The 27,983-nt window shown below is 58.7% G+C and overlaps 1 protein-coding gene across 1 annotated transcript; it reads right to left on the minus strand.

The window, feature by feature from the left end:
* On the minus strand, window positions 1-27,932 carry PLEKHG3 (pleckstrin homology and RhoGEF domain containing G3). The gene is made up of 18 exons (XM_081107049.1): window positions 27,862-27,932; window positions 15,947-16,351; window positions 14,807-14,904; window positions 13,138-13,207; window positions 12,781-12,827; window positions 12,523-12,673; window positions 12,305-12,436; window positions 11,900-12,082; window positions 11,603-11,695; window positions 11,327-11,413; window positions 11,046-11,079; window positions 10,599-10,697; window positions 7,629-7,667; window positions 7,182-7,204; window positions 6,258-6,629; window positions 5,669-5,782; window positions 2,359-3,802; window positions 1-1,091 (listed from the first exon to the last, which is right to left on the minus strand). Exons 2-18 carry the CDS (start codon window positions 16,310-16,312, stop codon window positions 388-390), a joined length of 4,056 nt encoding a protein of 1,351 aa, XP_080963175.1. The 5' UTR covers window positions 16,313-16,351; window positions 27,862-27,932; the 3' UTR covers window positions 1-387.
* Window positions 27,933-27,983: the final 51 nt, after the last annotated feature.

The raw sequence follows: 27,983 nt of genomic DNA on the forward strand, positions 1-27,983 counted from the left end.
GAACGGAAAGCAATAAATTATGGGCCTCGTTCCGGCCTGGATGCCAAGGAAAGGCACAGCCCAAGAGCAGAGCCTCTCCAGCCACCTGCGCCCGTCTCCTCCTGGCCGTGGCCAGCCCACGCTGGAGGCCTGAGCGGGGCGTGCTCTCCCGGGAAGAGGGGAGCTTAAATATTTGGCTTCTTATCAGAGAAGAACTATATACAAGGGAAGTGGCCCCACGGGCCTGGGGGAAGACCACTGTGAGCCCGGGCAGTGCAGGGCGGTCACCGCAGGTGAAGGCACTGGCTGAGTGCGCCTGCGCAGTCTTCCCGGCCGGCCTTTCGGGAGGCCCGGGGCGCATCTCCTGGAAGGAGCCATCCCCCAGCTCCTCCCTCCCCAACTCAAGAGTCAACCTATCGAGTTCAAGGCCTGGAATCTCTCCCTCAGGTTTCTCACTCGGCCTTGCTGGCTCGGGTCCACTGGGTCCCCGGGATCCTCTTCCTTCGGCCAGTTCTCTGCAGACGCCTGCAGATCCTGGCCCTGCGCCCCCACGGCTGCTGGTGAGCCGGGTCCCGCAGCGGGGCCAGGCAGGGGCCCCTTCTCCAAGACGATCACCCGCCGGTTGTTCTCCAGGGCGACGTCTGCGGTGACGTGCAGGTCCTCCTCTCCGTGCGGCCAGCTGCTGGGCAGCCCCCCGGGAGGCTGGGGCTGGGCGGCTGCGGGGCCCCCCCGGCCCCTCCTGGCCCTCAGGCTGCGGCAGCGGCCCAGCCTGCCCGCCGCCGGCGGCTCCACCATGTTGGGCACCGAGCAGCTCCGGCTGACGGGGAGGCCTCGGGGCCGGCCGCCCTGGGCCTGGGCCGCCTCGTCCTGGGAGGCGTACTTGGAGCAGAGCTCGCGGACGTCGGGCCAGTTGAAAGTCTCCGTGTCCAAGGGGCTGAGGGGGCTGCGGCTGGAGGGCCGGGCCCCCGGGGAAGTGGTCCTCGAGGTGGCCGCCGGGGGGCTGAAGGAGGAGCACCGCGGCGACGTCTCCCCGGCAGAGCCAGGCCGGGACAGGCGGTGCTCCTGGGCCAGCAGCTGCTCCTGGTGGAGGGACAGCACCGGCCTCCGCCTGCCTGTGAGGAGAGAGAGGTGCCTGAACCGCTGGGCGGAGGGGGCGGGAAGGGCGGCCTCTGGACTGCCCTCAGCACACTCTGGGCAAGGCTGGTTGGCGGGGTTTGGGTGTGATGATGGAAGAGAAATCTCATTGACCATGCGCGGCCCCTTTATCAAAGGGAAATAGGAAGAATAAAGAAAAGGCAGTGGACAAGGATCAAGGGTCAAAGGAAGAAAGATGAGAGCTCCTGCTCTCCTGGAAAAAGGAGGCGCTGAGAGGGGCACGGCCATATTTCCTCCAGAGGCCCTGCTCCACGGGAAGGCTGGGGAGGGCTGGGGAGGGCTGGGGGAGGGCTGGGGAGGGTTGGGGGAGGGCTGGGGAGGGCTGGGGAAAGGCTGGGGGGAGGCAGAGGGAGGGCTGGGTGGGGCAGAGGGAAGGCTGGGGAAGGGCAGAGGAAGGGCTGGGTGGGGCAGAGGGAAGGCTGGGGGGAGGCAGAGGAAGGGCTGGGTGGGGCAGAGGGAAGGCTGGGGAAGGGCAGAGGAAGGGCTGGGTGGGGCAGAGGGAAGGCTAGGGAGGGCAGAGGGAGGGCTGGGGAGGCAGTGGAAGGGCTGGGGGGCTGAGGAAGGGCTGGGGGGCAGAGGAAGGGCTGGGGGAGGGCAGAGGAAGGGCTGGGGGAGGGCAGAGGAAGGGCTGGGTGGGGCAGAGGGAAGGCTAGGGAGGGCAGAGGGAGGGCTGGGGAGGCAGTGGAAGGGCTGGGGGCAGAGGAAGGGCTGGGGAGGGCAGAGAGAGGGCTGGGGAGGGCAGAGGGAGGGCTGGGGAGGGCAGAGGGAGGGCTGGGGAGGGCAGAGGAAGGGCTGGGGAGGGCAGAGAGAGGGCTGGGGAGGGCAGAGGGAGGGCTGGGGAGGGCAGAGGGAGAGCTGGGGGAAGGTAGAGGAAGGGCTGGGGGGCTGAAGAAGGGCTGGGGGCTGAAGAAGGGCTGGGGGCTGAGGAAGGGCTGGGGGCTGAGGAAGGGCTGGGGAGGGCAGAGGGAGGGCTGGGGAGGGCAGAGGGAGGGCTGGGGGGCAGAGGGAGGGCTGGGGGGCAGAGGAAGGGCTCCACCAGGGTAGCACGCAGGCCTCGGGGCGTTAGACCAGGTGCCAGGGCTCCCCTTCGGCCCTCAGTGTGAGGTCCAGCCCTCTCTTTGGTAGAGGTCCTTTAGGGGTCACTTTCTCCCAAAAGCCAAGTGGCTCCTAAAAGGTTCTTCTGCCCCAAACTTGTAGGAGGGGCCCACCTCCAACCCCCTCTACCTTTGCCACCCGAGGGCGCTCCAGCCTCCTCCGGCAGGTGGGGAACAGTGGGCGCTGCGTCTTCCCACGGCAGTGGCGGCCTGGCCGTCCCCATTTTGCTCCTGATGCGGAGGCTGTACTGGCGGGCCAGCTGGTAGACCCTGTTCTTGACCTTCTCGCTCATGTGGCCGTCCATCATGTGGGAGAGCTGCACTATGCAGGGGTGCAGCGGGGCCGCCAGCTCTCCCTGGGAGCCACTGCTCAGCTCCTTCACCAGCTCCTTCAGCTCCCGGGCCAGGTGGGCCGGGCTGGGCCGCCCGGTGGGGGAGGCGCTCTCCGGGGAGGCAGCGACCGACTCTTCGGTGATGGCTCCCAGCTCGTGCTCCTCCAGGATGAAGAGCGGCTCATGCAGGTCAAAGCCGTTGGCCTGGCCTTGGCCCGGCCCCTTCCGAGGACTCGCCCCAGAAGACTCCATCCCCTCCCAGATCTTCAGGATTTCCGAAGACGGGCGGAACTCAGCGTCTGTGATAGGAGCTGGGTCCCCAGCACCGGCACCCGCCTGGCCTGGTCCTGGGAGGTCAAACAGGGCCCAGGAAGCCGGCCTGGAGCCCGCCTGTCTCTTGTGCCCCAATGGGGCCACCGGCTCCGGGTCCTGCTTGGGAAGGTTGTTGAACCTGGAGACAGAGTTTCTCACCAGGCCCTTGGGGATGTAGGAGAGGCTCTCCCGGCGCCGGACGCTGAAGCCCGCGTCATGGTGCTCTGCGTTCTCGTAGTAGCTCTTGATTTTGTCCAGCAGCAGCCGGTCCCGGGTGGAGAGCATGGATTCCTTCTTCTTGCAGGAGGACCTGTCGGTCTCCGCCGAGCAGCCCGGGCCTGGGGGCTCCGTCCCATTGACAGAGGGGCCACTGTCTGTGGCCACCCCTACACTGAGGTCCACTTCGGGGGGGAGCTGAGCGCTGAGGGCGTCCGTGGTGCTGCCACAGCGGGCCAGGCCCTTCTCGCTGCCGTCCAGGCTGAGCACACTGCTGCTCCGGCTGGTCAGCCTCGGGGTCGCGAAGCCAGTGGACTTGCCGTCCTCCAGGGCCAGGCTGCTCCGCCGGGAGAAGCTGCTGACGAACCGCTCGGCAATGACACTGGCCTGGTCCAGCACAGAGGGCGGCAGAAGGCTCTCGGGCTCCTGGGCAGCCCCCGTTTCCTCCTCCTCCTCCTCTTCCTCCTCCTCCTCTTCCTCCTCTTCCTCTACCTCCTCCTCCTCTTCCTCCTCGCTGCTCAAGGCCTTCATGCCCTCCGTGCTCTCGGCCACCACGAAGTCCACCATGTCGCTCGGGTGGCCCCGCCCCAGCGGTTCCTGATGGGCATCCAGGACTTCCGGAGACTCTGTGTCCGAGGGCATCTCCTCGGCGCTGGGACCCTCCTCGGCAGCAAACACCTCCAGCTCTGCCCCAGGCTCGGGGTCCGGCTCAACCTGGGACAGCACAGAAAGCTCACATGAGACAGGGGGATGAGGGACAGTGCGACTGCTCAACGCCGAGTGACAGGGGCTGAGGGTTTAGGGCTGAAGGGGCAACAGGTCTGAGGGAGAGGCACGCAGGGCTGTTCCTTGGTGACCCTGCAGCTGGGGTGCTGGGCCCATGTCCTCAAAGCCAAGGAAAAGTCTCGGAGCGCAGACGGGGAGAGTGGTGAGCCTGTGCAGCCTGTCTGGGAGCTACAGGGACCGGAGGGGCACACACACAGGGCCAGCACGCCCTGCCCAATGGAGCAGCTCCCTGAGCCCTGGTGCTCCCCACACGGGAGTTGTCCTGGGTGCAAACCCCAGGCCTGAGCAACATGAGAGGCCACTCCTACTTCCCTGAGGGGCCAGGGCCTCCTGTGCGGCTCAGGGTCGGGGGGGGGGGGGGGGGGGCAACAGGACCACATGCTGAAATCCTGCCAGAGGGCGAGACGGGAACATGGCTCCTGTGGATGACTCTGCATATGCCTGGCAGATGGGCAAGGAAGGAAGCAAATTTGATAAACCTGTAGGTCATCTGAACCACAAAACTGGCCAGAACAGGCAGCTTTCCAGAGAGGTCTGTAGGGAGAAGTTAAGAGAAAACACTCTATAGTCTGAGGAACTGATCCAGTCCAGAATCTGCAGAGCAGAACCCGAGACCTAGGCCTGCATTGTCCAGCGAGAACAGCCACCAGCCCCACGTGCCTTCAAGCACCTGAAACGGGGCCAATCCAAACTGAAAACAGCTGTAAAGGTAAAATACACTGCAGACTGCCAACACCTCATACAAAAAAAACAAAGCATCTCAATGGCTTTTTATATTGATTACATATTGAAATGATAGTAGTTGGGACATGCTGGATTAAATGATTTTTTAAAATTGATTTTAGGGGGGGGCGGGGGGACACACAACTGAGCTACCCAGCCAAGGCAGTTAAATGACTTTTTAATGTGATTACCGGACCATTTAAAATTACACACGGCCCTGGCCGGTGTGGCTCAGTTGGTTGAGCATTGTCCTGTGCACCAAAAAGTTGCCAGTTCAATTCCCAGTCTGGGCACATGCCCGGGTTGCAGGTTCAGTCCTTGGTCAGGGTCTGTACGGGAGGCAGCCAATTGATGTTTCTCTCTCTCTCTCGCCCCCCCCCCCCTAAAATCAATAAAAACGTATTTTAAAAAAATAAAATGATGTGTGGCTAGCATCGTATTATCATTGCATAGCACCACTCTAGGCTCTCATCCAATGTCATCCAGGTGAGGCCCACCCCGGGGTCTAGGCCTCATGGACAAATCTTTATAACTTAGGGGAAGCAAAGGACTCCGTTCTAGACAGCCCCAGACGGCATGGGGTGGTGGGAAACAGCGTGGGCTTCGGAGTCACAGACCCCCGTCTGGTCTCAGCGTGCCCCTCCACGCCAGGCACATCACCCAACCTTTCTTAGCTGTCGCAGGGGACAGACAGAGGAAATAAACATCAGACATGTAGGAAGTACCCTGTCGCCCAGGTGGGCACAGGTATGATTTAAGTGTCTGGACCCCTGGCAGGGACAGGGCCGTATGCCCTACCCAAGGAGGCCTGGCCAAGGGGATCTAAAATTTGGTCACTTCTGCTGACTGTGCCCCTCTGGGCAAGGGATCCCATCTGCCCAAAGGCACAGGCACCTTTTCTGATTCATGGAAAAGGGCAGTCTGCTCACCAAGCCAGGCACCCACAGACCAGACAGGTTTCCTGAAGGGGCGGGAGTCCTGTCCCCATGGGCCCTATGGGAGAGCCCATGCCTGGAAGCCCCGCCTGCAGACACCTCTGCACTACCCCCCTCCCGCCTGCCGGCCCCTCACCTCAGGCAGGGAAGAAATGGATTCGAAGCTCATGCGCTTCTCGGCACAGGTGGGAGACCGGCCACTGGGCCGCCTGCAGCTCTTGGGGCCTTCAGACTCCCTGCGCCCCTTCCCCTGCAGCAAGAGGGCAGTCGTCAGGTCCCGGGACAATTGGGAGCCGGTCCCTTCTGCATCCCAACTCGGGCAGCACCTCCTGAGCCTAGGGGGCTGGGCTTTGCTGAGAGCCAGCCCTGGACCGGAGCCACTCCACAGTCAACGTGAACTGGTCCCTGCCAGGCATGCGGCCTCAGAAAAGCCCCACCCTCCTGACCCTTCCAGCCCTGCTGTGTGCTGCCTTCCCCTCCCCCCCCCCACCTCGTTAGTCATGCGCGCGTTGGGTGGTATGCTAGTCCACGCCCAGGACAGGAACAGTGCATGCCAGGGGCTCACCAGGGTGTGACAGTGAGTGAGGGGTTAAGAAGTGCTGAGGGCAGAAGTAAAGGAAGGACAGAGGGGTGGAGAGGGCAGGACAGGGGACTCTAGGATGGGCATGGGCTTGCACATGCCAGGGAACATGCAAGGAGGAGGGGAGATCAAAGAGACACCTCACCATAGCACCCCGGGAGAAAAGTAAAGCGTTGGCCCGATAGTGCCAGCAGTGGAGGGCGGCCAGCAGGGAGCTGGCAAAGTCGGCTACCTGCTCCGCCACTGCCAGGCTCTCCTCCTCCTCCTCCTCCTCCTCTTCCTCTGAGCCTGGGGGCTCTGGCCCAGACCCCTTCTTGCTGCCTTCATGCCCTGCCAGGTCCTCCAGAGTGACCTGAAACGCCTGCTGCTCCTCCTCGTCCTCCTCCACCACCTCCTCCTCCTCCTCCTCCTCCTGCTCCTCCCGGGCAGCCCCTTCAGGCTCCGGCTGCAGGCCCTGCAGGCCCCGAGTACGGGAGGGCTGCCCACAGTCCAGGAGAGCGCCAGCGCTGCCCGCATGCTGTTCAGAGCAAAGACTCCTCGTGACCAGCCCTGGGCAACACTCCCCCTCCTACCGGTGGCTGGGGGTGAGGAGGCTTCATACAGAAATCCACATCTAGATACCAACCCCTGGTCTCCACTGGAGCCCAGAGAGGACCAGAGGGGGAGCGGGGGGGGGGGGGGGGGTGAACAGATGGGGTGGGGAAGAGGAGGGGGCAGGTTTCTCATGGTAGGAAGCTGGGACCTGGGAAAGCCAGGAATGGGGCCTGGTTAGGAACTCAAAGCCCCAGAGAGGCCTGCCTGCCCCGGAGAGAGGAAAGAATGAGAGAGGATCCAGGCTGGGCAGGCCACCACCAGGGTGGCTCTCCAGGAAAGGGTACAGAAGGGTCCCTGGGGCACGGGCCATGGCTCATTCATCTCTGTGGCCCTCATGACAGAGCCTGGTACATAGGAGGTGCTTGGTAGGTATTTGTCAAATGAACGGAGACAATGAGAGCTGAAGGGGCCAGGGGCTGACCTGGGCAATCCCACCCCTCTCAACCCAGCCAGGCCCCTCTGCCCACAGCCTTACCTTCATTCCTGCTGCTCTGGCCGCTCTGGTTGCTGCCACCACCACAGAGTCCCAGCACATGGCGAGGGGAGGGAGAGGGGATGGGAGGACAGGAGAAAGAGCCTCTTTATAGGGCCAGAGGCCGAGCAGACCTCTCTGGGGCTCCTATTCCCCAAACCCTCACCTTCCAAAGGAATGACTGACAGAAAGAGCGGGGGTGGGGTGGGGTGCACAGCAGTGCAGGTCTGTGCGAGTCACTTGCTCCTGCTGTTACCCGAGGACAGCGAAAGGAATGGGGGGGGGGGGGCTCAACCCCCCTCCATAGAGGGCAACTGGCAAAAGGCCCACTTCCAGGGAGGAACAGAGACAGAGTCCCCTCTAAACTGTCCTCAACACCCCCACCCAGACGGTTACCGACGTCCCTTCCTGCCCCTACCCTACAGCTCACCTGAATGGCTGCTCACTCACCTTTCTCGCTGAGTTGCCGGAGCAGGTGTTTGGTTGGCTCTGCAGAGGAAAGCGAATGGGCAGTCAGCGCAGCCTGGAAACAGCTGTGCCCGGCCCTGCTCCCAAGCCACAGCGCCACCAGCCCATCACCAGCTCAAAGTCCACTCAGGCTTGCCCCCAACCCCCAGCCCTAGGGCCTAAAGGAGGCGGCTTCACACCTGTCCCTCGGGGAGGCAGGGCCACTCCCATCAGCCCTGGGACCTCTGCCATGACCGCCAGCCCCCAAGAGCAGCACCGCCCCAACCCCCTGAATTAGCACAGCTGACCCAAGGAGCCACAGCCCCACACCGCCCCTTCAGACCAACGAGGCGTATCTCCAGCCAGATCTTTGGAGGCCCATGGCTCCACTCAAGCCCCACCTTCCCCGCAATGAGCATGTCAGCACCTTAGCTGCAGCCCAGGCCAAGCCCTCTCCTAGCACCCACTGGAAAGCAGAGGTCGCACCCGACTTTCTACGGCCCATGAGGCCTGGCACCATGAAGCCTCGCGGCTGGCTGGGGAGTGTTGCCCGGCTGTGCAGGGGCTGACCGGGCTCTGGGGACAGGATACAAAACACAGACATTAGGCTGGTGGGGCACCAGCTTGTACTCCAGCCTTTCTGGGGACAGACCTGAGACAGGCAGGCACAAGGGACCTCCCGAGAGAGCCTTGGCCGGAGCCCACAATGTCCTTGCCCAGCTGGCATTGCATGAGAGGCCCACAGTAAACTTGCAACCAGAAGGGAAGTCTACTGAGAGGCGTGTGTGCACAGGTGCACCCACCATCTGCACAATAGCCGTCAACATCCAATTGTTTTCATCAAACACTCAACTTTTTCATTTTAGAGCTTATAATCAAGAATCTATCTATATAAAAGCCTAAAGTGACCATTACGACTGGTCGATCAAACGACCAGTTGACTGGTCACTATGACGCCTGCTCCCACAGCCAACCTCCTGCAGCCGGCCAAACTCCTGCTGTCCCTGCCCCACCCCCACCCCCACCCCCCGGCTGGCCAGGAGGTCAGTGTGCTCCTATGGCCAACCTCCTGCGGCCCCTCCTCCAGCCGGCTGGCCCCAATCGGCCCTGATTGGGAATGGGCAAGATGGCCCCCGATCAGCGGCCAGGACGAGGGATCCTACCCATGCACGAATTCATGCACTGGGCCTCTAGTATTTAATAAGTGACCAAAAATGACAGTAGCACCTGACTTATCCATCAATGTTATTTACCTGCCCATCTCAGCACCCTCAAAGGAGGAAGCAGAAAGGGCCCAGTGGCAGGCAGAACGGCTGGCCAAGAGCAGGCCCTCCAGTCCTCCCTCCTCAGCTACTGCCTGGCCTGCTTCACACACTCCTCCTCACAAGTTCAACAGACTGATTTCGAACAGACTGAAGGGGAAGGAATACTGCAGGCAAGCACACTAAGACAGATCAGAGCAAACACTCGTCAGTGTAAAGATGGACACAACAGAGGCTGTCTCTATGGCAACCATGGCCTCTCCCCCCCTCCTCCCCGCCCCGGGAGCCCTGGAGAATCTAGCAGTCCACACACCACAGTGATGCCGTTGCACAACTTCAGAAAGGGAGAAGTTCAACTCTGGCCAGCATCCTCTATTTTAAAGGCTCCGGAGTATGAAGCATGTTTTTAGAAAGATGCCTCTCTCTGATACTGGTCAAAGCTAAAGCCCCAAAACAAGCACACAAACAATACCCAGCTCTTCTCGAGTTTCCAAGCGAAACTCTCAGCCACGTGGAAACTTAGGCTCTAAAATGGCTCATTTCCTGCTGCCTTGATAGCTGCCATGCGGATGCGACAGGTGCACTTACTACTGCCACCACCACCGTCACTCACGAGCACGCCCGTGAGCCAGAGCTCCCAATACAGAGCTGTGGCAGGTCACAGGGGAATGCCAGAGCGACAGGAAGAGGATGACAGAAGGAAGGTGAGGACACAGAGAGGGCCAGAGACTGACGAAGTTAACACGGCCGATGTGGGGCTTTCAACATACGGACATACGCCACCGTCAAATCCTGCAACCATGACAGGTTCGCCTAGGGTTCAAGGTCCACAGGGAGCAAACAAAATGAAACCACAACAGCTTCCCAAGATCACGCGGTTCACGCATCAATCCACAGTTATTCAGAGAGCTCGCGGGCCATGGCCAATCAAAGCCCAATGCACCACGGAGACCCAAGCCAGTCACACCCAAATCTCTCTCCCCAGGGCTCTCTCACCACGCGATTAAGTTTGGCAGTACCGACGGAAGCCGATCGGTCCCTCGGCCGGCCTCAAAGGGAAGGGCGAGTGGAAACATGTGGAAAACACCGGGCAAGCTAAGGATAACAGCCAGGTCTTCTCTTTCTCAGTAGACGATTCACTCCAGAAACTCCAAGTACACAGCAGCGAGCCCCGTCATGGAAAACCCGGGAGAGGGAAGTGGAACTTTCCCCCGAGACCCAAAGCAAATATTTCCCGTCTGGATTTGATGCCACTTGAAGTCTGCCTTGCTTTCCCCACGCCCTGCCTCTGCTCTGTTCCGCGGCTGGGCCGGGGCCATCCGTGATGCTGCGCGTTACTCCTGGCCGACTCCCAGGAGCGGAGAAGGGGAGGTTTCCATCGCAGGGGAGCCGAGAAGGCTGCCAAGGCCTGAGTGAACAGCATGCCTAGGGCCTTGGAAAAGGTGGGCTTCCCAAAGGTGCCCGGTGGAGGCAGCACAGGGAGAGGATCTACGCGCGCACACGCACGCACACACACACACACACACACACACACACACCTACACACACACACACCTACACACACACTCCTACACCTCTCTACACACACACACACACACACACACACACACACACCCGCCCTTCCCAGGATTTCTGGCGGTGAGAGCCAGCCCCAAATGCTGCTGCAAACGGCCCCAGGAAGATGCCTCTGCCCACACAGCCCTCCCCTTACCAGACTGCCGGCGGCCCTGACGCACATGGGTGGACACCTCATCCTGGGAGGACCAGGCCTTCTTCAGGCGCTCTGGGCTGTAGCGGTACCGGTTGGGATCTGCACCCAGGAGAGACAATCAGGCCTCTGGGACACTCTCAGCCTTGGCCTTGACTCTGACCGTACCCGACCACCCCTCTGCTGCCACCCTAACTCCAGGGGCCAGAAACCTCCAAAGCTCCCCCTCTCGCATCTTCCATCCACTTCCACCCGGGGCATCGGCACGGAGTCTGCCCGTCAGCAGTGCCGTGTGCCTTGGCTCGCAGGAGACCCCCAGGCCCTGACCAAGGGAGCCGCCCGGTCTGCCCTGCCCCCTGGAATCTCAGTGTCAGGCCAAGCTTCCCCGGGACGCAGCCTGACCGAGAAAGGTGTGCCATGAGGGGCAGAGCAGCAGAAAGAGTCACTCACAATAGGAGTCCATTTCCAAGATCGCTTCCTTGGCCTGGAGGAGAAACCCACCTGGTTAGGACCCTGCCAGGTGCCGGGCATCCCCGGACGCACACCCCCCCACTGGTGAGCGAGGGCCCCCACAGTGCTCTGTGAGGCCCCAGGCATCTGCTGAACTAGCCCCCGCTGTTCAGTGATGCCAATGTCCGGAGGGTGGGCCCTTATGAACCCGCAGCTGGCTCTGAAGGACACCCGCTCCCCGCACCCTCTCAGGAGCTGGGGTGGGCACCCCAGGAGCGCACCTTCTGGGGGATGGTGGTGTGGTGGTTCTCCAGGATGAGCCTCTTGATGTGGTGCGTCCAGTTCCGCTTCTCCTGCACGGTTTTGGCCTGGGCGGAGGCAAGAGAGGGAGCCAGGGGTCACCACGGGCCAAAGGCACACGACGTGGGCGTGCTCCAGCCGAGGTGGAAAGAGGGCCTCTCTCGGGCCTGAGAGATGCCCACAATGACCCCTGCAGCTAAGCGAGCAGAGGAGGAGGGCCTGCCCCCAGCCCGCCCGCCCCCCAGCCCACCCCTCACCTGGATGCTGTACTGCTGCTTGCTGTGCTTGTAGTGGGTGACGGTAAAGCACAGGGAGTCTCTGGTGCTTTCGATCAGCATCAGGGAGGAGCACTAGGGAGGAGGGGGAGGGCAGTCAAGAACGAGGGAGGGGAAAGGGGAGCTGACCGGGGGCCCTCGTCCCTCGAGATCCGCTGGGGAGGGAGGGTAATCGCAGAAGGATGGCGCTGCGCCCACACTGACTGGGGGCCGGTGAAGAGGGTGAGGACGGTGAGGAGGAAAGGGGACAGACAGAGGAGGTGGAGGCAGCCTGGTTACCGGGATGTGACCCTTGTAGACAAAGTGGTCGCCCCGCTTCTTGGTGATGAGCAGCGCTTTGTCGAAGAGGAAGAAGGTCTTCTCGTTCCGCACGCGGTGCAGGCGGAACGTGCCCTCCAGGACCAGCTCCCCATAGATGGTCAGGTCGGGCCCCTTCCAGTTGATGAGCAGCGACTGAATCTCCTGCAGCCCAGAAGCCCCCACCCGAAGGGTCAGGCTTCTCATGACCTTCCTGGGGACCCCCTGGGACTCCAAGGAGCTCCTGAAAACCCAACCAGTGCTGGGTCCCCTAGAGGAGCCTGCCCCACACGGACACCACCCCTCAGCTCACCCCAGCAGGGCGGCCCCACGCCCCCCCACCCCCGACCACCCTTGCATGTTCCCGCCGTCACCAGCCTGGAGCACCTGGAGCCGGACCGCGTGCTCATGCCTCCTCTTCATATCGTTGATGTACCAGGCCACGCAGGTCATGGTGTCAATGGCGTCCTCCACCACCTCGAAGCCGTCCTCTTCTTCATCAAAATGTTTGGCAATTTCCTGCGCAGGACACAGGGGCTTAGGCAGCCCACACTCAAGGGTCCTGCCCCTCCCCCAGCCGCCCCGTCCTCAGGGCCCTGGGTTACCTGGAGCAGCAGGTGGTACTTGAGGATGCGCTGGACGGGCTTCAGCAGGTAGGAGCCCAAGGGCAGTGAGTGCTGCAGCAGCGCCTGCCGGTCCCGGAAGAACTTGGCCTGCTGCTTGTCCCGCATGCACTCGGTCAGGGCGGCCACTGAGCTGGAGTGGGGAAGGGGCGGTCACCACCTGGGAAGGCCTGGATGGGAGGTGGGGTGCCCCAGACTCACCAAAGGGGTCAGCCACCCCTCCCCACCCCAATGACTCACTTGGGGTAGTTGTTGCAGTACTGGGTGTAGATATCAAACTCTTGACTCTATGGAGAAACCAAAAAGAGTGACTTCAGGGAAACCCCTATTCGACTGTAAACCAGGTGTGCCCAACACATGCCCTGCTCCCCTGCTCCCTGTGCCCTTTCCCGGAGCCTCTGCAGGCCCATCTTTGTACCCATCTGTCTGGGACATGCCATCCACCCAGCAACCCTTGGCTCCACCCAACAACACCCTCCCCATTCCAGACAGGACACCTGGCACTTCCCCTGGAGAGGGGCACCCAAGAAGGTGGGCATCCCTGTCCCACTGAGCCCCACGGAAGAGGACAAGAGGCAAGCAGCCAGCCCTTCTCACCCTTTCCACAAAGCAGCTGGCCACAGCCACAGGGTCGCTATTGCAGTTGTCCAGGTCTCTGAGGAGCTGGCTGGGTGGGGGAGAGTAGTCATCAGATCCCGGACCACTCGCAGCCTCCACGTCCACCAACACACCATGCCCCTCCCCAACCTCCTGCCCAGATACACAGCCAGCCGGAGCCATGCCGGAGTCAGGGCTTCCGCCCTCGAAGTGAGCCCTGCCCGGGGCAGCAACCAAGAAAGCACCCAGCAACACTGCAGAGGTGGGGAGCAAGGGACACCCACATGCTCGGCAAGAGGAAGAAGGGACAACAGTACCCACCTCGGGAGAGGACACGGCTCCTCTGCAGGCAGGAGGAGTCAAATACACAAAAGCAGAGATTAAAGGAGAAAGAAGAGCGGGGGGGGGGGGTTCGTAAAAGAACCGAAGCCCCCGGCTCAAAAGGAGAGAACAGGGTGAGACCCCAGCACCCCTTGTTCTATAGGAAACCCTAGAGAGGGTGCTCCCCCTGCCGCTTCCCCCTGGGCTCTCCCCTCTTCCCAACCCCCCACAATCCGGCCTCGGTCTCCCTCCCAGACTTCTCCGGCTGGCACAGCAGGAAGTCTCCCTGCCCATCTTAAAGGGCCTGGGCAAGGTGCCTGCTGAACTGCCAACACTGACCCGCCAGCTCTGGGCCTCCTGACCAGTGCCCTTCCCTGGGGCATCTGTGGGCCCAGGCGGCACATTCTGGATCCTCAAGGAGCCCCTCTGCCCTGAAGCAGCCCTCACCAGGCCTTGTTCAGCCTCCCCCACCGCATCTTGCCTGACCTGTGCATTCCCCTAAAGCAGGGGTGGGGAACCTTTCTTCTGCCCAGGACCATTTGGATATTTATAACATCATTTGTGGGTCATACAAATTTATCAACTTTAAAATTAGCCTGCTATGCCCTATCCGGTGTAGCTCAGTGGATGGAGTGTGGGTCTTCAGACTGAAGGGTTCCGGGTTTGATTCTGGTCAAGGGCACATGCCCGGGTTGTGGGCTCCATCCCCAGTAGGGCATGCAGGAGGCAGCCGATCAATGATTCTCTCTCATCACTGATGTTTCTCTCTCTCTCTCTCTCTCCCCCTCTCCCTTCCTCTCTGAAATCAATAAAAATATATTAAAATAAATAAAATTATCCTGCTATACTTGGTCAAACATTTAATTAGCTCACCCCTAATGCCTTGGCAGGGCCAGACCAAATGATTTCTCGAGCCTTCTATGGACCATGGGCCGGACATCCCCCACCCCTGCAAAGGGTCAGATCACCTCCAGGGAGCCCGGACTTCCCATGGGGTAAGAAGATGGAGAAGAAACTAAGAGATGCGCAAGTGGGAGACAAAAATGAGAGGGACAAAGGGGCCACAGAGAGCTAGAGGGGAGCGTATCAGGGCAAGGGTCTAGCAGTCCCCTGAGGGGGCGTGGCCCAGGCTGAACCCAGCAAGCACAAGGGCCCAGGGCACATGGTCCCAAAGGTCCTCTCCCTGCAGGGAGCAGCTATACTTCTGTATAGGGATGGACCATCCCTCCCATCCTCAGAGATCAGGCCCTGGGCCCACACGCCACCGCCCAGGACACCCAGGATTCCTCTCTAGGCCCCGAAACGGGCCTCACAGGCAGGACCGGGTGTACGTCGGACCCACTCATACCTGTTCAGTGCATAGATGCTTTCTATGTTCCCAAAGAGGGCGCTGACTTGTTCTGGCTGCAGCAGCCCGGGGGTGTCGATGATCTTCAGGAGGTAGTCCTGCAGGGAGAGAGGCATCAGAACGCAACCCCTCCCGCACAAGCCTGTGCCCCCAGCCACACCTCACTTCCGTGCCTCGTTTTACAGCTATAGCGCGAGTTCACAGGCATCACCTACTAGACTGGGTTGGATAGTTGCACCCAAAAATTAATATCCACATGGAACTTCAGAACGTGAACTTATTTGGAAACAGGGTTTTTGTAGATGCGACTAGTTAAGGATCTCAAGACGACATCGCTCTGGATTTAGAGTGGGTCCTAAGTCCAATGACCGGTGTCCTTATAGGAGAGAACCACAGAGGCGGAGAAGAAGGCAACGTGAAGACGAGGCAGAGAGGGCGGTGATGCAGCCACAGGCCACGGCACAGGAGGAAGGCCAGCAACCACCAGGAGCAGGAGGAGGCCTGGAAGGCAGCCCCTCAGAGCCGCCAGAAGGAGTTCCACCCCACCAACATCTGGGTTCTAACTTCTGGCCTCCTGCTCCGAGAGAGACAGAAGAAATGGCTGCGCCCTAAGTCGCTGGGTCTGTGGTAATTTGTTACAGCAGCCGTGCGAAACCAATACTCCTCCCTCTGCAGGCGGCTTCCGCAGCGGCAGCCACCTCCTCCTGTGTGCCCGGCACAGTGTGCACACTTCACCTGCACAGGTGCATGGATCTTCATTTTACCAATGAGGAACCTCAGGGGCTACCCTACCCCAGTACCTGAGACCCCACAGCTAGGGAACAACAGAGCAAACAGGGATCCAGGAGCAGACAGGCGGGGTCCAGAGTCTGTCTCCACGGAGCACCAGAGTCCCTTCCCTCCTCGTCAAGGGTGTCTACTCCCTGGGGACCCACAGTAAGTTCTGCTGGCGGAGCAAGTGGCTGACCCCGTCACATGGCAGTGTGAGCCTCAGCCGTCAGGGCGGAGAGGATCGGTGGGGAGGCAGACCTCCAGGATAAATGAGTCAGGAGAACTGTCTTTCCGGGTGGCCGCAGGTTTATGCGCCAGAGCTGGGCTGCAAGGCCAGCCCGAGAGGAGGCTGGCGCCCCCGCTCCTTACCTCCACGATGCTGCGCAGGTCCTGCACGTACATGCGCTCCGTTTCCACGATTTCCCGCACCACCCGGCCCAAGTAGCTGAGCTTGTGCGCAGGCGCCGCGGCTGCCCGGCTGTTGAATGGGGACAGGGGTCCCTTCTTGTTAGGCCGGGTGCTGGAGTTGTTGTTGCTGTTGGGGGCGTGCCTGCCACGCGGGGAACCTGCCCCGTTCTTGGTTAAGGCCTCAGGGCCGCTGGGCTCCTCCATGGCGCCTCGGCTGTCCCGGGAGGAGCCCGACGAGGACGCGGTGGAGGTCAGGCTCGCGGTGGACGTCAGGCTCACGGGCCGCTCCTGGCTGTTGTCCTGGTGGAGGGAGGTAGAGACGGGCATCCTGGCATCGCTGCCTGGCGAGGGCACTCCGGGGAGATTCTGGGCAGGGCAGACAAAGTGTCAAACTCTGAGTCCTCACAGAAACAGAAAGCAGCAGGGGGGCTGCCAGGGAGGGAGGGGGCGGCCGGGGTAGTTGTTGTTTGTTGGATACAGAGTTTCAGTTTTGCAAGATCATAAAAAGTCCTGCGGGTGGACTGGTGGTGATGGACACAACAATATGAATGGACTTAAGGCCACTTAATAAAAGTGGTTAAAATGCAAATATTATCTTATTTTAAGAACAGTTTTACCACAATTTTAAAAACAGCAACTAGCCCTAGCCAGATAGAGTGTCGGCCTGAGGACTGAAGGGCCCTGGGTTCGATTCCGGTCAAGGGCACATGCCCAGATTGTGGGCTTGATCCCCAATAGGGGGTGTGCAGGAGGCAGTCGATCAATGATTTCCTCTCATCATTGATGTTTCTCTCTCTCTCTCTCCCTTCCTCTCTGAAATAAAAACATTTAAAAAAAAAGAAAAAAACAGCAACTTGGAATCCCCAGGAAGTCCCTTCCCCCAGACCCTATGAGCATCTCTAGCAGCGGTTTCTTAACCTGTGGGTCGCGACCCCTTTGGCAGTCGAACGACACTTTCATAGGGGTCGCCTAAGACCATCCTGCATATCAGATATTTACATTATGTTTCATAACAGTAGCAACATTACAGTTATGAAGTAGCAACGAAAATAATTTTATGGTTGGGTCACCACATGAGGAACTGTATTTAAAGGGCCAGATGGTTGAGAACCACTGGTAGGGATAACATTCCCTCCGGACTCCAACAGCTCCACCTCCACCTTTCCAGGGTGGAAGACAGGTGGGCCACACCCGGACAATAAGGGCTCGGAAACCCGAGGCCCCAGAAGAGCAGAGACAACACCTCGGCCAGAGCCACGGCGGGGGTGCCCTCTGAGGGAATCCCAAGCACCTGGCCTCTCAGGCCCTCGGCTCCTCACCATCTGCCCAAGTGTTGTGTCCTCCAGGCTCTGAGCACCTGGCACAGGGCAAGGGCTCCATAAACTGTCAAAACAGTGATGCTAATGGTGGTTGTCTAAGAGCACTTCCCAAGTGCCCACCTGTCAGGGCCTGTGCTGGGGTCACTGGACAAAGGCAGGCAAAGACCTGGCTCTTAAAATCTAAGAGGACAGGCACGCCAGAGGGGAACAGTCTCCCCAAGGTTCCAAAATCTTGGGGCACCAGTGACTACACCATGAACCTGGAAACTTCCAGATATTGACAGAGAAGGCAGAGGAGATGGCACAAAGGCTGAGCCCACATGACCCCTGACCCCAGGCCCAGAACCTGGTACCAGCCCCTGACTCACCCTGGCTCCCAGGGACAGGAAATTCCCCAGGGCTGAGCCACCGGTGAGTCTCCCACGCTCCCCGGGCTCAGCTCACCTCAGCTCAGCCAGGGCAGCGCAGCAAGCAGGAAGCTGCTCCCCGATGAGGCAAACACAGCCTCGGGTGGACTTTATCCCGAGCAGATGGTGGCAGACTCACAGGTAGGCCTGCCCGAAGCAGCGACTCAGGGGAGGGGCCGTGGCCTTGGAGAAGGACAGACACGCCACCTCCACCCCAGAGGACCAGCGCTCACTCACACCCCTTCCCAGAAAGTGCCCAGGAAACGGTTCCAGAGCATCCCTCCACCTCCACTGGCCCACAGCCTTCCGCCCCCAGTTCTAGGTCTCAGAAGCTACCAGATCACAGACCACGGCTATGAGGAAAAGGGTCTAGAAGTTGCCATCACTCCGATAACGATGATTTTGCCCCCTGGTTTCCTGTGCCTCTGCCCCAACCTACGCCAACACCCCAGGCTCGGGCTTTTGTAAATGTTCTCTATGCTTGGACATTATTTCCTCCCCATCCATCCCATGACATACTGAACCCAACCACTTCACTCAGATCCAACCCTCAGGTCCAGATCAGAAGCCACCACCGCCTGCCCCTAGAAACCTCCCCAGAAGGCAAGCCTGGGGCCCCTAGAAACCTCCCCAGAAGGCAAGCCTGGGGCCCCTAGAAACCTCCCCAGAAGGCAAGCCTGGGGCCCCTAGAAACCTCCCCAGAAGGCAAGCCTGGGGCCTCTAGAAACCTCCCCAGAAGGCAAGCCTGGGGCCCCTAGAAACCTCCCCAGAAGGCAAGCCTGGGGCCCCTAGAAACCTTCCCAGAAGGCAAGCCTGGGGCCCCTAGAAACCTCCCCAGAAGGCAAGCCTGGGGCCCCTAGAAACCTTCCCAGAAGGCAAGCCTGGGGCACCTCCTGCATAATCCTTCAGCACCCTACTCTAGCACTCACTGCACGGGACTGTGAGCAGCTTCAGACCTTCTATCCTAGACTGTAAGTGACCTAAGGGCGGGGGCCTTAAGGGCGATCTGGCAAATGATGATGAACAAACAGTGTGTCTACTGAGCTACATCAGGAGCATCGAGACCTACCTGCCATCCATGCCGGCTCAGCAAGGAGCACGGACCCTCAAACCCAGGGCTCTGTCCCTGCGCCTCAGCTGGGGTGTTTTGCTCCATGTGAGCCTCCCGTTCTGCAGATGAGGATGGGTGGCAGCACTGGGGTGAACCCTGCATCCTCCCTCCCTTCAGGCGCAGCAAAAGGTTAATTAACAGGATCACCCTGGTGGAATTGAGCATCAGGAGGAAAGCCCCTTGGGAATGCAGCACGGCTGCCTCTTCCTCCCTTTTCAAAGAGCCTTCAGAATGAACCAGCCAGGCCTTTCTACAGAACCAGCCGCAGGGCAATACCATGTTATCTCAGCACAAAGAGGAAGACCCATGCTCCGCCCCAGCCCTAACCCCCAGCCCCAGCCCTACCCCCCAGCCCTGTGGGCCTCTGCTGTCCTCAAAGCACACTGCAGAATGCACAGGCCTGCACACCCCACCTTCCCCCCTCCCCCATCAGTCCCAGCTGAAACCAGCCCCTAGGGGGATGCTAAATGGAAAAAGGCCCAAGTCCCAAATGGATTTCACAGCTGGCCAGGTCCAATCCCCACTAACAACCCCCTCCCCCCACACACACACGCTCTCAGGGACATTTATCTCTAAAGGATGCCTTCTGCGGACACCCTTTCGGTACCCCATGCACACTTGGAGCTCGGAAACTAAAGTGCCCTTCCTACTTGAAGCAACTTTCTCTGATTAAACATAACCATCTGCTTGCAAGCCCAGCTCACATTTTTCAAAGTAATGCCCCTGCCCAAATCCTCCGGGACTAAAACCAAGCCTAACAGCTAAAACGTTCTAAGCGCTATAGGCCTAACAAGCCAATGACATCTCGTAAAAACTCTAGAGGTAGATACAGCTATTATCCCCATTTTACAGATGCAGAAACTGAGGCCACAGAAGTAGCATGTGGTAGAGCCTGGATATGAACTCAGCTCCAGTGTTCATGCTCTCCTGTCTCCCTAATGGATTTCATACCAGCCAGGACCACAGGCAAGGATGAGTCACAGCCCTGGGCGCCATGGCTTCACCTCAGCATAAGCCATGGGGGCTTTTAACCTGACATTCATTTACCCCACAAAGGCCCCATGGAGGTAAAAGGCTGAGTGTTAAGATTCCTTATGGCTATTCCTAGACCTGCTACTCTGTGACCATTTACCCTCCTGTTAGAACAACATAATAAGCTACAGATTCCAGGGCAAAGGATGGCAGGTCACAGAGAAGGGAAAACGCACACGGTCATGAGGTCAGACGGTGAATTCCTTGAATGATGAGGAAAGCTGGGCAGTGACCAGGAGACCCAGGATCACAAGGCTCTCTCTCCTGCGTAGGAGGGCTGGAAAAGAATGTAGAGACGCAGCAAGGGAGAGATGAAGAGTGAAGGGGGCAATGAGAGCAAACAAGGCACAGTCCGGTGCGGACTGTGAGTAGACACCACTTGGTAGTGACCTGAAAGAGACATCACACTCAACTTGAGTGCAATCTGGTCCTAAATGCCTGTTCCCAACCAGCCCTGTGTGTCCTTCAGACTCACAGAGAGGAGCTGCCCACATGCCCCTGGGCAGAGCCAACCTTTTCTCCTTCTTCACTGAGCATCACCTCATATTGTAAGATTCACCCCAAAGCCAAGATTAGAACTCGGGTCTTCCAACTCATCTTGAAGACCCTGTCTGCTGGAGAAGTGGGAGCCGAGAGGAGGCGACAGGCAGACGGCAGCCAGATGCCCGCGGCCACTGCATCCCATGGCACCAGGTCCCCAATTCCTCCACCTGTTTCCCAGCCATGACCGCTGACATCTCTCAACATGATTCAATCCACTCAGTCATCAATCAGCAAATCAGTCTTCTAGAAAACTGATATTTCAAACGCCAGGCCTGTGACGCGCTCTCTGACAAGGTCACAAAAGACCTTTCTCTTTGGGTGCCCTGACCAGGAATCGAACCTGCAACCTTTTGGTGCCCAAGACAATGCTCAGCCAACGGAGCCACTCCGATGGGCCGACCTTTCCTTCGCAGGGGCCCAAGTTGCTGCTCAGACATACACCGTCAAGAGCCTGGGGGCAAGAGAGGACGGGAGATCTGGTTTGTGTTTTTTTCCCGTTTGTTTAAACTTTCACTAAATCTAAATATAAGCTACACCTGTAAGGTCATCTGCCTCCAGACAAGCTTCCCCGAACATCCCCAGCCAGGAGGCAGGCAGCAGGCAGGCCCCCAGGATTCCCACGCAGCTGCAAGTGCAAGTGCACATCCTCCTCCCCACTGCGCCTGGGCGCCATGCCCCGCATCCGACCCACACCCCGAAAATGACATCACCCAAAACCCACAACAGCCCTCCCCCCATGTTCTGTCCTTAGGGCTCTTGTCACTGAAGCAACAGGACACAGCTCCCCCCAACCAACTTCAGAAAAAAAAACGGTCTCATAGGGGCACCCACCTTCCGGAGAACCTCTGCTTAATTCCCAGGACTCAGCAACACTCCCTGCTGGCCCTGTCTCCCCGCCAGTGGGCTGAGAAGGCAGGAGAGGGAAGAAGGGGCGCCTGCTGGTGAACCCTCCGAGCAGGCCGGTGCTCTGGAGGCGCCCCAGAACACACTCCCGATCAGGGAGGCTGGGTCCAGGTGCGGAGGAAGCTGATGTCATCCTCTCACCCCACACCCAAGAAGTAGAAGCAGGACACACCACGCCCGCTCTGGAGGCAGGAAAGGAGCAAGGGGGTTCCCCCAAAAGGCAACCGCTCCAAAGTCCCCGGGCCAAAGTGGGGGAAAGGGAAGGAGGTCAACGGGCCAAGTCCTTCCTCCGGGACTGCCAGCTGCCTTGTGTCTTCCACGACATTCTAAAGCTCCTCCCAGCCCAGGCAGCCAGACAGCCTCTGACCTCCCAGGACCACCCCCCACTCCACTGTCAGGATCTCCTCAGAGAAGGTGCCAGAAGGAACCAGGAGAGAAAAGTCACACCTTTTCCAAACACCGTTTCCAGGGCAGAAGCAATGTGAGCCTCCACAGAGACCTCCGCTGGGCTCCCGCCCACAGCTTGGCACAGCCAGCGCCACGCTGCTCCCCAACTCTGGCCCCCACTCAGGCACTTCTCCCTGGGCAGAGCCGAGTGAGGTCACCCCGGCAGGAGCCACCCTGCAGACACCCCAGGCTTTCCCCAGGAGGACCCCTGAGAGGGGCCGGCTCTGGGCCCCTTTCACCAGCAGTTTCCTCACGCTGGCCCCTCCTGCCTCCCAGGAGACTCAGGGGCCCTCCGCACCCTAAGCACAGACAAGGGAAGGCTCCCGGGAGAGTGAATGTGCCCAAGGCGACTGTTGGAGGCTGTGCGACCAGTGTGACCAGCGTTTCTGGGCCACCCAAACCCTGGCCAGCTGGCTCAGGTTCATTTTCCCTCGTGAATTCCGTTTCCCACCGCCCAGCACAGCAGCGGGCCACCAAGTGCGGCTGCGTCTTGCGAGCAGGACTGCAGCTGCGGGAGGGAAAGGACCGTGACTCCCAACGGGCCCTCTCCCGTGGATCCGGGAGGAAGTCTGGGCCTAAACCAAGTCCAGAAAACTCCCTCGGCCTGGCCTTGGGAGGAGAGGAAAGCGCCGTTTCTGTGGGAGGCTCGCTGGCCCACACCTCACCGTTCCCACCAGCCCACAGCCCCATTCACTCACGGCTCCTGTTCTTCCTCAGACCTGGACTGCGTCCCAGACCCCCCTCTCTACACAGACCTGGTCAAACCACCTCCTCAGAAAGGCCTCCTCAACCATTTCCAACCCCTCCAGCGCACACCCGATTGTAGGAATATCACATCCTAATCCCCAGATTTAAGGAACCTGGGTGCTAGCTTACATGGCAAAAGAGACTGCAGATGGGCTCAGGTTAAGGGCCTGGGGAAGGGAGGTTATCCTAGGTCAGCGGCTCTCAACCTGTGGGTCGCGACCCCTTTGGGGGTCGAATGACCCTTTCACAGGGGTCGCCTAAGACCATCAGAAAACACATATATAATTACATATTGTTTCTGTGATTAATCACTATGCTTTAATTATGCTCAATTTGTAACAATGAAAATACATCCTGCATATCAGATATTTACATTACGATTCATAACAGCAGCAAAATTACAGTTATGAAGTTAGCAACAAAAATAATGTTATGGTTGGGGGTCACCACAACATGAGAAACTGTATTAAAGGGTCACGGCATTAGGAAGGTTGAGAACCCCTGTCCTAGGTGATCTGGGTGGGCCCCCTGTAATCCCGAGGGTCCCTATGGGAGGGAGGCAGCGGAACTCACACTGACGTGACAACAAAAGCAGAGGGACAGAGTGACAGATGGGAAGACGCTTCTGGCTTTGACAGGGAGGAAAGGGACCACAAGTCAAAGGACCTAGGCAGCCTCCGGAAGCTGGAAAGGACAAGGAGACGTTCTCCCCTGGAGCCTCCAGAAGGAGCACAGGCTAACCTCTGACCCACAGAACTGCAACCTAGTAAATGTTTTAAGCCGCTGAGTTTGGGAGCTCTGACAGCAACCAGAGGACACGGTCACCAAACACTTCTTCCATTCTAATGGCCCCGAGTATCGCTTAAAACACTGGTCCTCCTGGTCTCACATATGTAAGCTTTTCTTCTGGACTAAATAGTAAAAAACCCCGTGGGCTGGGCCTTCTCTCCCTATTCTCCCCTCACCCCCAGCAGGCAATGCACACATGAGGTGCTCCATACATGCCCGCTGGAAGGACTGCAGGAGCGTGCCCGGAGCACCTCTCACCACTCCCTCAGTCAGGTGAGCAGTAAACAGTGGTCAACGTCAAGATCTGAGCCGGTTCCTCCTTGACTAGTGGGTTTCCACATTAGTCACTGCCAGCGAGTTTCCGATCAGCCAAGAGGCGCCCAGGGGTGGTGACTGCCCATTCACCCTGCCAGTCCCGGCCTGCCTGCCCCAGGCGGAGGACTAGAGCAGGACAGCTGCCCTGCCGTGCCACACACCAGCCACAAGAAACTGGGCGGCGGGGGAAGTCCCCATGGGACCTTTGGCGTTTGGAGAAATAACTGCAATAAGGTCCCTCTAGGCCAGCAGGACGTTTCCCGTAGACGTGTGCTAAAGGCAATTGAGAGCAATTACTGTTGATTAGAAATTGATATTGCTCACAGCCAGGGTAGGTCAACTTGGCTGCCAGCACTACCTGTCATCAAGCAGGGAAATGACACACGTCCCAGAAGATGGAGTAGCCCAATCCGGTGCTAGAAATCACAGAGCCAATGTGCCCAGAGGCCCCACCCCTCTCACCTCGAGGTCAAAAAGGCTCATAGGACCACCGCTCCTTATCAGCAAAATTCAGGGACCCAGCCCTGCCAATTAGCCATCTTGCTGCCCCTTTCCCCACTGTAGGGGCTGCCAGGTTCGAGGCCTCTAGGCTGGGGTGGGGTTGAAGAGGAAACAGGAGCCACACCTTCAAGAGCTGCAGCATTTACTACTGCATCTGGAGAATCTCAGCTGGAACCGAGTGGGAACAGAGGGGCCCCGCTGGGTCCCCAGAGTTCTCAGCAGAGGAACAGAGAATACACAAGCCCACAGAGCCCAGAGGTTCAATGCACTAAATGGATCTACAGGCTTTGGAGTCAGGCAGACCTGGCTTAAGCCCCAGCTCCTCCGCTTCACGGGCTGTGTGTGGCCTTGGGCAAGTCACCTGACCTTGCCAAGCTTCAAGTGCCTCCTCTGCAAAATGAGCAATAATACCAACCTGGCCCTAGCTGGTTTGTCTCAGTGGATAGAGCGTTGGCCTGCGGTCTGAAGGGTCCTGGGTTCGATTCCAGTCAAGGGCATATGCCTGGTTGTGGGCTCAATCCCCAGTAGGGGGTGTGCAGGAGGCAGCCAATCAATGATTCTCTCTCATCATTGATGTTTCTATCTCTCTCTCCCTCCCTCCCTCTCTGAAATCAATAAAAGTATATTTAAAATAATAATAATAATAATAATACCACCAACCTGGCTGATCTCCAAGATTGAGATGATACAAGCAAAGCTATTTGTACGACATCTGACAGAGAAAGGCCACCACAAATGGTAGCAATGATGATAATGATAGCTAAATTATTATTGTTCATAAGCAACCAGGACAAGATTTTTCTGATTTGTACCTAAAATGTTGAACCACATCTCAAATCAATAACAAAGATACTTGTTAAACTTGGTGAGCCAACATGGCCTAACCCTCCCCACTGACCATCCATCATCTATGATCCCAGCATCGATCCGGCCCAAGCTCTTAAAAGGGCAAATATAAAGCAATTCGGCTGGAAAGGAAAACAGTCTAACATCCATGCCCAACAGAAGGTCAAACCAGAAGATGAAGTATAAATAATTCCGAGCCCTCCCTGTGGCGGGCAAGACGCAATCCTCAGGGTTCCACAGGGAGAGACGGCATGTCCTGCTCAGAGCTGGAGAGGAACAGAGCCATGGAGAACAGGCCTGAGTAGGAGCAGAATTTAAGGTAATAGGAGGTAGCAAGATCACAAATAAGTGGTCCTTGACACTGATCCTTGGGTTTTAAAGAAAAGACAAAAACCAGCTTCATGGTGAACATGCGGAGAGAGAGAGCCAGGACATAAGACAAAAAGATGGTGTTCACCCATTTTCTAAGTCCCAGGGAATATCAAACAGGGGGAAGCAGCAGGATGTGTACAAATGAGCCCAGGGGCTCCAGCCAGCATCTCTGGACACCAGTCCTCGCTCTGCTCTAACTAGCTGGATAGAAGGAGGAAGGCAGCGGTTCTGCCCCAGTGCCTGCCCTCTTTCGGGATGACAGGACTACCCCTCCTACCGAAGTAGCTTCAGAAGTCACTGGACAAGTATTGTCAAGCACCCACTTTGCACAAAGACATCGTGGCAGCCTTGTGGGAGGAACAAAAATAAACCACACACAGAACCCGCTCCCCAGAGCTGATGTTTATCAGCGAAACAAGACACGTGCATCAATAACAGGAGGAAGAGAGTGGTGTCGTGGGCAGTATGGGAATCCCAGATTGCCTCCAGTTTAGGGCAACACTCCTGAGTATGATGCCTGCAGGGCCCTGGGGACACTGAAGTAAATAAGATGTTGTCCCTGTCTCTGAGGAACCGAATTCCAGAAGGAAAAACAGCCATGTAATAGATGATCCACAAAGCAGTGCGCTGAATGCTGGTACAGAAGTACCACGTGAGGGGCGGGGCCCACTTAAAGGAGGAGGGGGCATTTTAGCTGAGTCTTGAATGGTGAGTAAGCTTTTGCCAGAGCTCTGAGGGCATTCGATGCAAGACAGCAGCCTGGGACAGTTGAGTCCCTAAAGACCCCGGACCACCCAAGGACCTGGGCCGCTGGCAGCGAGAGGCCAGGCTGAAAGGCAGGCCCAGAACAGACGGAAGGAATGGGCAATGGCTTTAGGAAAAGGACACACGTGAGCCAGGCCTGGAGGAACAACTACCAAGACAGGTGGAGATGGGGCTCTAGGAGCCGAGGTGTGAGAAACCGCCATGTGGGGCTATGGCAGGAGGAGTCCAGATAACCGGAGTGTTCAAGAACCCGGAGGCCCGAAAAGGTGCTGACTCTTTTGACAGCTTAAAGGAGGAGAAAGAGCCCCAGGAAGCACCTGCGAGAAAGAATGAGACATCTTCCAACCCCCGTGAAGAGGAAAGGGACAAGCCACAAACACATGTGAAGCTATGAAGCGACCTGAGAATTAATTAAGTGCCTCTAAAAGCAGGACGAGAACACCTCCTCTAGAAAACTGAGACAGGGCTTACCCGGAAGGGAATTTCCCATGGAAATTTCAGGCCAGGGGCTGCCCCCACGGCTGGGGGAGGGGCCAGGGTACCCCTTGCACGTGAGGGATTCCCTTGCCCAAATCCTCACTTTCCCTCCCCAAGCAAGTTAGATTCAGGGGGCACGGCCGCCAGCAGGACGCTTCCTCTCCATTTCCAAGCATCAGCATCCAGAAGTGTATAAATGTGCGCAGCCCCCTTTTGTGGCTTCGGTCAGTCAAACCAGCCCTGCCCTTTCCCGTCCCTCAGACACTTCAGCAAGAGAAGAGCCCCAAGGAACACCCCTTCTTGTCCTGGATGCTGACCTTGGGCCTGGTGCCTGACCCAGAAAACACAGGAACATGGATTTCCCAGGCAGACCTGACAGACTCACGTACAACGGTCAATTCTCAATGGCAGCCAGCCCTTCAGACAGCAGACCACGCACTTCCCCTCAGGGATCCCTGTCCCAGAGCCCAGGAGGGCCCCACTCCCCACTAGCACCTGCCCCACCCCCACCCCCACCCCCAGGTCCCTGCCTTTCCTTCTAAGGGGCCTCACCAGGGAGGCCCAGAAAACTCATCCAACCAGTTCCCAAGTGGGAGGAGAGGAGCTTTCTCCCTCAGCTGAGGGGTTACACAGCTGGACAGGAGGGCAGCTGTCCCCAAACCCCGGTTCTGCGCGAGGGTTACACACGGCACAGAGTGGCTTGGCCCAGAGTCCTGCTTCTGGAAAAGCAAGACCTTGATTCAAGGTTGAAAGGCACAGCCAAGTCAGGCTCTGCCTCCAACCCCCCTGCTCCCGCAGCCCAGAGCTCCCTCCAGAAGTGGGGGGCACTGGCATGGCCACCTGCCCCAGAGTGGCGAGGACTGCCCCTGCCTGGTGGCGTCCGTCCATCACGGACAAGACAGGGCGGGGGAGAATTGCCTTTCACCTGCTCCACCTGCCACTGTTGATTTTCTAATAACCACGCTCTGTGGATTCTGGGAAAAGGAAACTCCAGGAAGAAGAAGGAGATTAACTCTGCTTTTCCCAGTGCGTGAGTGCCTGCGTGCGAGCGCTGGGTCACTCTAGGAAGGCCCCCTCCTCCAACCACCCAACTCTGAATGCTCAGAGAGCAGCAGGCCTCCAAAGGCCCCAACAGAATCATCCGCAGCCACCTCCAAAGGACACAGGCCTGCCGTGCACTTACCCAGCCAGGATGGACAAATCCACAAGCAGCAGCCAGGCAGGATGAAAAGGACCAGCTGTCTGTCCTACCCCTGTACCTGTGCGGGCCTCAGTTTCTGAGCCCCCAAAGGAGAAACCTACCTTCTGCCCCAAAGCCTGAGGCTGCCAGGTTTCACTGGGGGCGGGGGGGAGGGGGGGTAACGCCTGGCAAGGCTTGGAAGCTTGGCGTTGACAAGAGTCCTGAACACACCCCACTCGCCCCC

This window comes from Myotis nattereri, assembly GCF_964212035.1.
Source record: "Myotis nattereri genome assembly, chromosome: 1".
Lineage (NCBI taxonomy): Eukaryota > Metazoa > Chordata > Mammalia > Chiroptera > Vespertilionidae > Myotis > Myotis nattereri.

What these genes read in the sequence shown, in the direction of transcription:
- PLEKHG3 (XM_081107049.1), bottom strand. Translation starts at nt 16,312, where the DNA reads ATGCCCGTCTCTACCTCCCTCCACCAGGACAACAGCCAGGAGCGGCCC. An exon ending in ACACCACCATCCCCCAGAAG is followed by an intron (nt 11,080 to 11,326) that starts GTGCGCTCCTGG and finishes TTTCTCCTCCAG; the next exon opens with GCCAAGGAAGCGATCTTGGA. An exon ending in CTTGGAAATGGACTCCTATT is followed by an intron (nt 10,698 to 11,045) that starts GTGAGTGACTCT and finishes TCCTGGGTGCAG; the next exon opens with ATCCCAACCGGTACCGCTAC.